This window comes from Chlorocebus sabaeus, chromosome 25 (genome assembly GCF_047675955.1).
Source record: "Chlorocebus sabaeus isolate Y175 chromosome 25, mChlSab1.0.hap1, whole genome shotgun sequence".
Lineage (NCBI taxonomy): Eukaryota > Metazoa > Chordata > Mammalia > Primates > Cercopithecidae > Chlorocebus > Chlorocebus sabaeus.
In genome coordinates, this window is record NC_132928.1 from 84,763,381 (window position 1) to 84,772,245 (window position 8,865).

Below are 8,865 nucleotides of genomic sequence, written 5' to 3' on the forward strand. Positions count from 1 at the left end.
TTCTACTTAGATAATCAAAAATGGTTGATTTTCCATGTGAAGCAGTGATTTAGTTTTTGTTCTTCAGAGTCTCCCTTTATTGCCTTTTCTTTCTTTCTCTCTCTTTCTCTCTCTCTCTCTCTTCTTTCTTTTCTTTCTCTTCTTTCCTTTCTTTCCTTTCTTTTCTTTCTTTCTTTCTTTCTATCTGTCTGTCTGTCTGTCTTCGCGGAGTCTCACTCTGTCGCCCAGGCTGGAGTGATCTCGGCTCACTGCAACCTCTCCCTCTGGGGTTCAAGCGATTCTCCTGCCTTAGCCTCCCAAGTAGCTGGGATTACAGGCATATGCCACTGCGCCTGGCTAATTTTTCTATTTTTAGTAGAGCAGGGGTTTCACCATGTTGGCAGGCTGGTCTCAAACTCCTGACCTCAAGTGATCTGCCATCCTCGGCCTCCCAAAGTGCTGGGATTACAGGCATGAGCCACCGCACATGGCCTGCGTTATCTTTCAGTATCCTTTTAGCCTAGTTTGTTTAAGCATATCTGATGCTTCTGCCATATCATAATATGGTTCTTTTGTTTCCAACTAAAACCCAGAAACTGTTTTGCTTAGATAATATGGTTTTACTGGATATTCTTTCTGATAATTAGAATTTCTGCTTCAGTTCTGTAAAAAGTTCAGTACACACTGGCCACAGGCCAGAGACCTGAAGAGGTGTGTAGCCCCTCTATTAAATAGATGGGAAATAGTCATCTTAAAGTTAAACAGAGAAACTGTGAGGGAAATAGTCATCTTAAAGTTAAACAGAGAAACTGTGAGGGAAATAGTCATCTTAAAGCTAAACAGAGAAACTGTGAGGGAAATAGTCATCTTAAAGCTAAACAGAGAAACTGTGAGGGAAATAGTCATCTTAAAGCTAAACAGAGAAACTGTGAGGGAAATAGTCATCTTAAACAGAGAAACCTCCTCTATTAAATAAATGAGGAAATAGTCATCTTCAAGTTAAACAGAAACTTAAGAAAACTTTGTGATAAGCTCATTTTTAAAACTTGAAGGAAGACTGGGCTGCCTCCCCCGGGGCCGCATGGCAGATGGCGTGTGTGGCTGTGTTCCGCGGTGCAGGCTGGCACCCTATCTGAATGCCCCGCTTTGCATCTTCCTTCATCCAGCTGACACCAAGACACCGGACAATGTGAATCTGAAAATCCATCCTCTTGCCTAGCAGCTCCAAAGGGTCGATAACCACATCCTCCTCGCCATGCGTTCTACAAACAGAAGAGGTGAACGTTGACCTCGGGTTAGGCTGGGTCCAAGCAAGTTAAGATTGTGATGTTAAGGGGATTAAACAGAATCCTTAAGAGAGCTAATTTCACTGAAGACAGGATAGGTAATATCACCAACAGCAGAGTTCATTCATGCACTCAAGAGGCACCAAACAAGAGCCCGTTACCCTGGCACGTCAAAGTAAGACCAGGCCTTCTGAAGAATCTCCCTGCCTGGAGGAAAAGGAAGACAGTCTCATGCGATAGATGCACACAGATGTGGATGCTAAACTCACACTGAAGACTTAAGTAGATCCCCAGTGGGACAGAGTGGGAAAGCCAGCGGCCGCCCAGATGCAGCCTCTCCGGTGGTCATTTTCCTTTTCCTCTGTTTCTTTATATCAAGAGAGAACCCCAGGCCTACAAGCTCAGACACTGACGTGGACAGCTTTCCAACAAGGGACTGCTGTCCTATCAACCAGGCTCACAAAGTCTGAAACCTTTCCAATTAAATTCATTAATTTGCAACAGGAAATACAACGTGTGATCAGAGCGCTGCTTGGGGTAAAGGCAGTGAGTTGTTGGGCAGTTTGGTTTCTTGGTCATGGAAGCTTGAGGTTCTCTTCTTGAGCTGATTTCTTCTTCAGAAAGGTGGAAAGGTTGCACTGAGTGCCTGTGAGAGCCCTGGCACCCAGACCACGCCCCACTGGCCTCTTGGCTTAGGATTGCTCAAAGACTTTAGCTTTTGTAAAAACTGCCTGTGGCCTAAAGAGGGAAAACAGATGAGTATCCAGAAAGGACAGTAAAGGGTAAGGAGGCAATGTGTAGGACAGAGCTGATAGCTCAGAACAAAGCCTGTGCCCACAGAAACGTCAGGTGACAGCGCAGAATGAGGTCGGGCTTCACAGTCCCTACCTCAAGAAAAGGGCTGAGCTGGAAAATCAGCTTCTACTTCTGGCTCCTGAAGCAGGTTGGGACTTCAGCATGGGAAAGCGTCCCCTGCGGCAGATGCCAGGCCCACAGGGCCAGGAAGGGAGTGTGGCTGGGGAGGCCCCGCAGTCCACTTGGCTTCTCTCCTGAGGGTCCATTGTTTGGAACCCACCTAGCTCTTTTGGTTTTGTCCAGGACTCTTTCTACTACACCTGCCTCTTTGCTAGATGTCCTCCTCATTCCTTAGGTCCCCAGGGGAGAGCAAAAATCAAATTTGTTGAGGCCAGATGGTGAATGAATGAGCTCTTTCGTTTGTCTTATGAATGACCTGTTCAGGGTACCAGGTTGGCCACCCCGTCAGGAGAACTCAGGCTTGCTCTGGCTTTTCTGTGTGCGACTGACCCAGAAGTAGGCAGGGGAAGGAAACACTCACTGTCCTGTCGGGGAGCAGGGTGCTATGCAGATGTGCAGCACCGCCTCCTCCAGCCCGTCACAGTTCAGAAACTCCACTTGCTCCTCCAGCTTCATGCAGTAGGCCAGTGACTGGAGCCAGACGTGAGCTGAGCCCAAGTGGACGACCTCGACAGGATCCCAGAAAGGGTCGTCTTCTTGAGCCACAGGGCTGTTATCTCCATCTAGAAAGCGCTGGTAAAGTTCCTCCATTAGGAATTTCCTGTTGATGAACTTGGCTTTTGACCATATCCATACCTGGAAACATAGAGGTATGTCACCAGTGTTTGATTTCATCTGCTGCTCTTAACAATTCATCACTCTGATTTCTCCCAGCACACTCCCTCCATTGACTGGGTTTGAGGTACTCATGACCACATCCCACTCTCTCCAAACTTAGCTTTGCTGACGTCAAGAATACCGTGTTCATTCCTGGACCTGTTGCTTCAGCATCACTTGAGCCTAGGAAATGACTTAGAGGAGACGACGAAGGGGTCAGAAAACAGACCCTCTCAGGAGAAACGAAGGTTTGGGCTTGTGATGTGCAGAATGGTCCTCAAAGATGCCCAAGTCCTAATCCCCAGAACCTGTGAATATATTACTTTACATGGCAAACGGAAATTAAGGTTTGTCATCAGCTGACCTTCAAATATGGAGATTAGCCTGGAGTATCCAGGTGGCCCCAGTGAAATCACAAGGGTCTTCAGTGTGGCCGAGAGAGGCATAAGAGCGGGTCAGAGAGAGAGAGGTGACAGTGCCTGCGGGGTCAGAGAGAGGCCGTGTGGCGGCTTTGAAGATGGAGGGAGGTGGCCTCTAAAAGCTGGAAAGGGCCGGGAACCGGATTCTCTTCCTCAGGCCCGGAAAGCACTATAGCCCTGTCGACACCTTGCTTTTAGCCCAGTGAGACCCAATTTGGACTTCTCATGTAGAACGATAAGGTAGTAAGTTTGTGTCATTTAATGAGCCTGGACATTCATTACCAGCAACCATGGAAGATGATGCAGGGGTACTAGTCTGGAGAAGAGCTGAGAGGTTGGCTCCCCTGCCGTGATTGGTGTGCACACGGGCACACATCCACACGCACAGGAGACACTCCCACAGCCCTCCCGGCCCAGCACAGCAGGCATTCTGAGCTTCATTCTGCAGAGACCCAAGCAGGTGTCCTTCCCTGCTCAGGGGTTCACACCCAGTGCGCAGCAGATCCAGGACAACAGCCTGCCACTGTCTTCCTCCTTACTGGATGAGGACAGAGCCTCTGTCAACACTGGGTCTGGAGAGGGGACAAAACCTGAAGCCACAGTATAAGGGATTCCAGGTAGGTAATTTTTAGACCATAAATGTCAGGTAAAACTAGGAGCTCCTTTTCTGGGCAACTTGAAAAGCAAAAGCAAAAATCAACAGATAAGTCATTCTAGGTGTGATGTCTCTTCATAGAAAGGACACTCTCAGGACTCTGAAAACAGATTGCATCTTTTTCTGTTGGCCTCAAAGTGAAGAGCCATAGTACTCTCCTAGAGGCAGTCTAGGATCACGAGAGGCGGGCGGATCACGAGGTCAGGAGATCGAGACCATCCTGGCTAACATGGTGAAACCCCGTCACTACTAAAAATACAAAAAATTAGCCGGGTGTGGTGGCGGCGCCTGCAGTCTCAGCTACTTGGGAGGTAGAGGCAGGCAAATGGCATGAACCTGGGAGGCAGAGCTTGCAGTGAGCCGAGATCGCGCCACTGCACTCCAGCCTGGGCAATAGAGACAGACTCCATCTCAAAAAAAGAAAAGAAAAGAAAAGAATGTGGGGCAGCAGGGAACAACGGGAGTTCTAGTCATTGTGGTTTTTCTGTTTGTGTGTTTTTCTTTTCTTTTTAAGACGTGATCTCACTCTGTCACCCAGGCTGGAGTGCGGTGGCCCAAGCTTAACTCACTGCAGCCTCGAGCTCCTGGGCTCAGGCGGGCCTCCTGCTTCAGCCTCTGAGTAGCTGGACTGCAGGCGTGCCCCACTGCACCGCCTTATTCTGCTTTTTCTTAAAGACTTTAGGGAACTAAGATCATGGGAATCTAGACAATAAATGAATTCACTGCCTCATTACCTGTGGATATCAGACCACAGGCCTGGTGTCAGTTAAAATTGCATGTCATCCTCGGCCCGAGGAGGAAGCAGGCCGGCGAGGCCCGGGACAGGCTGCGAGGCCATGCTGACTCCCGCCCGCTCCCGGGTGGGCTCTGCAGGCCTGACTCAGAGTTCTCTGGCGGGATGTGCTGCTCACCAGAGCCAACAGCTGTTGGGTGAATACTGCTGAAAAGTAACCACAAGCTAGCAGCATATGCCAGTGAGAAAACCCTCCCCAACCCTCACACAGCACTGGTGTGCTCCTGGTGTGCCCCTGGTGTGCTCCTGGTGTGCTCCTGGTGTGCTCCTGGGCTTGTCTGTGATGTGTGACTCCAACAGTTGCACAACACTGCGTCCTCCCTGAGAGCTGCAGCAGCAGTCACCATCCACACGGTCAGCGGGGAGGACAGGTGAACACGTACACGATCAGCCAGCAAAGTACCATTCGTGTGTCTAGCTGGGACCCACAGCTGTCTCTGCTGGTCTTCAGAAGTGCCTGTCTCACATGCACTGCCCACATCTACATACCATGTCGCAAGAGACCCCCAGACTACAGGCTTCCAGAAGCCTCCATCTACACACCATGTCACAAGAGACCCCCAGACCACAGCCTTCCAGAAGCCTCCATCTACACACTGTGTCACAAGAGACCCCCAGACCACAGCCTTCCGGAAACCTCCATCAACACACCATGTCACAAGAGACCCCCAGACCACAGCCTTCCAGAAGCCTCCATCTACACACTGTGTCACAAGAGACCCCCAGACCACAGCCTTCCAGAAGCCGCCACCTACACACTGTGTCACAAGAGACCCCCAGACCACAGCCTTTCAGAAGCCTCCATCTACACGTCACAAGAGACCCCCAGACCACAGCCTTCCGGAAACCTCCATCAGCACACCATGTCACAAGAGACCCCCGGACCACAGCCTTCCAGAAGCCTCCATCTACACACCATGTCACGAGACCCCCAGACCACAGCCTTCAAGAAGCTTCCAGCTACACACCATGTCACAAGAGACCCTCAGACCTCCGACAGCCTTCTAGAAGCCTCCTGAGGAAAGCAGGGCTTCATCTGAGGACAGGTCACTGGCACTAAGCTTGTTTTTTTGAGACAGGGTCTCACTCTGTCACCCAGGCTGGAGTGTAGTGGCGTGATCACAGCTCACTGTAGCCTCGACCTCCTCAGGCTCAGGTGATTCTCCTACCTCAGCCTCCCCAGTAGCGGGGACTACAGGTGCTCACCACCATACTCAGCTAATTTTGTATTTTTTGTAGAGACGGGGTTTCACCATGTTGCCCAAGCTGGTCTCGAACTCCTGAGCTCAAGCCGTCCACCCACCTTGGCCTCCCCAAATCCTGGGATTACAGATGGGAATCACCGTGCCGGGCCTGATCTTACTTGTTTTAATGTAAAAATGAACAGTCTTGAGGATGACAGATTGGTCAGATTCATATCTTCATGAGAAAAATGGAAAAAAAAAAAAACCGTACAACCCCCTTAACAGAGAACCTGGTGTGTTTAAGCAGAAGCAGTCATATCAAACAGCTACCTGTCCCAGTGACAGTCCTATCAAACAGCTGCCTGTCCCAGTGACAGTCCTATCAAACGGCTGCCTGTCCCAGTGACAGTCCTATCAAACGGCTGCCTGTCCCAGTGACAGTCCTATCAAACGGCTGCCTGTCCCAGTGACAGTCCTGTCAAACGGCTGCCTGTCCCAGTGACAGTCCTGTCAAACGGCTGCCTGTCCCAGTGACAGTCCTGTCAAACGGCTGCCTGTCCCAGTGACAGTCCTGTCAAACGGCTGCCTGTCCCAGTGACAGTCCTGTCAAACGGCTGCCTGTCCCAGTGACAGTCCTGTCAAACGGCTGCCTGTCCCAGTGACAGTCCTGTCAAACGGCTGCCTGTCCACACAGTGACAGGATGCTGGGCTGAAGGAAAATGACATGTCACCATGAATCCAGGCCCTCAGCCCTCCCATACAATTCTCCCAATGATAAGTGTGAAAACTCCGTCTCCTGTCCTGTTTCTGGTAATGACAGGCAGGAGCTCACGAGTACCTTCATGTGCACTCAGTAACCCTTCTGCTAGCAATAGTTTAAAAGGCTAGTTTTCGAACTTAGACTATAATACAAAATAGAATAGCATAGAAAAGGATTTTTTATAATTACAAATTTTCTTAAAGCAAGGTCTGACGAGACAGGAAACTGCCAAGCCAAATTCTAGGGGAAAGCCTGGCCTGAAAGAAGCACATACAATATCGGGGCACCAGAGCCACTTTGCCCCAGTGGCCTTTGCTGGAAAAAAAGAAAAATGCAAAGTACAAACACACTGAGGGATCCCCTCCCAGGGCCTCACAGAACATGGCAGAGAAGTCCAGCCTGACTCCCTCTCCACATCACACAGACCTGCAGGAAAGCGGCCGGTCTCTGAGGAGCTGGGCTCCAGGAGGATCCTTGCTCCGTTTCCTCCCTGGGGCGGGATCTTGGCAGCCCCAGCATTTGGAGGGCGAAACCCCCATGGACAAGGTGGTGGGTGCACAGGTGCTGACCACATGGCACGCGCACACATATTTCATTTCACAATTTTTAAAAGCTTTACAAAAATCAGTCTTGGCCCAGAACATTTTGGCAATTTTCGGGCAATGAGCAGACGAGCAGAAAAGTGAAGCTCCAGTTGCTGAGCAGGGAGGGAGGAGCCCGGGGTGGGGGCGGGAGGCGCAGCCTGGCAAGGCTACAGCTGAGTGTGCTGGAGCCGGAAGCCTGAGGGCTGCTCCAGGGGCCTGATGTGCCCAAGGGGCACTGCAAGACGGGCCTGCATTTTCTGTTTCCTCCTTTGAGGCGGAGGGAGAGGAAGCAGGGTCTTCAGTTTCTAAAATTGACCTTCCTGACAGTAAGGTCCAGTGGATCAGCCAGTGGAGCTGGTGAAACGGCCTTTTCTGGAGCACCTAGGAGGGTGGCTTTTCTCATTGCTGCAGAAAGGCAGTCTGTGCTCCCGCGTGCACATGTACACACACACATGTACATGCACAGACACCACTACCACTTGCGTAAATTCCCAGGCCCCCTTCTGGTACAAAAGCCTTTGAGTCATATTCAGCATGAACAGATGCTCAGTGCAGGCTAGGTTAGGAAGCTCCCAGGAGCTGGTGCTGCCAGGGAGGGTCCAGGACAGGGAATGGCTGGTGCTGTGAGGGAGGACCCAGGACAGGGAACGGGAGAGTGGATCCCCCTGTTCCCCAGAGTCCAGCTCACACTTGGAATATGTTTTGCCCTTGACTGGGTCTCTGGAGGCTGCAGCTGGTAAAGGTAACCTGTGTCCCCGCGGATCCTCCCCCGCCGAGTCCCGTCCCCGCAGGTCCTCCCCTCCTGAGTCCCGTCCCTGTGGGGCCTCACCTCGTGAGTCCCGTGGTGGGTCACCTTCACCAAGACCTCCTTCTGTAGGTCATAGCCCTTGGAATCTGATGATGCCAAATTCTTCACCTTCAATTCCATGTTAAGTCCCTGGTAAAAGAAACACTTCTCACTCAATAATTGTACATTCACCGGGCACAGTGTCTCACACCTGTAATCCCAGCACTTTGGGAGGCTGAGGCGAGTGGATTGCCTGAGCCCAGGAGTTCAAGAACAGCCTGGGCAACATAGCGAAACCCCATCTCTACTAAAAATACAAAAATTAGCCGGGCATGGAAGTGCACGCCTGTAGTCCCAGCTACTTGGGAGGCTGAGGTGGGAGGATCACTTGAACCTGGGAAGTGGAGGTTGCAGTGAGCCATGATTGTACATGGACATTGCACCACTGCACTCCAGCCTGGACAGCAGAGTGAGACCCTGTCAAAAAAAAAATCCTACATTCACAGCTCATACCACTTTTGCAATTGCTTTTTCATCCTCCACCCTCCAGCTTCCTAAGCAACGAATGGATAAGACTTTCTCTAAGAAGGTGTCCCACTCTTGCCCCTTGGATTTCCCACTAAGAGGAAGGACAGAGCACCAGTTTTTCTCCGATATATCCTGGAACTAACACTTGGAGTCCCTACCAAATGGATTAAATCTCTTACAAGGTTCCGGCCGATGGGAGCTCATGTCTCCAGGGAGCTGTCCCCGGCCCAGGTGGTCTCTGTGGCACAGCAGCCATCC

At 50.9% G+C, this 8,865-nt stretch overlaps 1 protein-coding gene across 1 annotated transcript in view; it reads right to left on the minus strand.

The window, feature by feature from the left end:
- Nucleotides 1-8,865, minus strand: part of LOC103230917 (kinesin-like protein KIF28P) — a 70,474-nt gene that overhangs the window by 6,015 nt on the left and 55,594 nt on the right. The window contains exons 14-16 of the mRNA XM_073011409.1: nt 8,122-8,229; nt 2,602-2,876; nt 1,107-1,241 (exon numbers count right to left, since the gene is read on the minus strand). Coding sequence (XP_072867510.1) covers nt 1,107-1,241; nt 2,602-2,876; nt 8,122-8,229 — 518 coding nt within the window. The remainder of the gene's footprint in view (nt 1-1,106; nt 1,242-2,601; nt 2,877-8,121; nt 8,230-8,865) is intronic.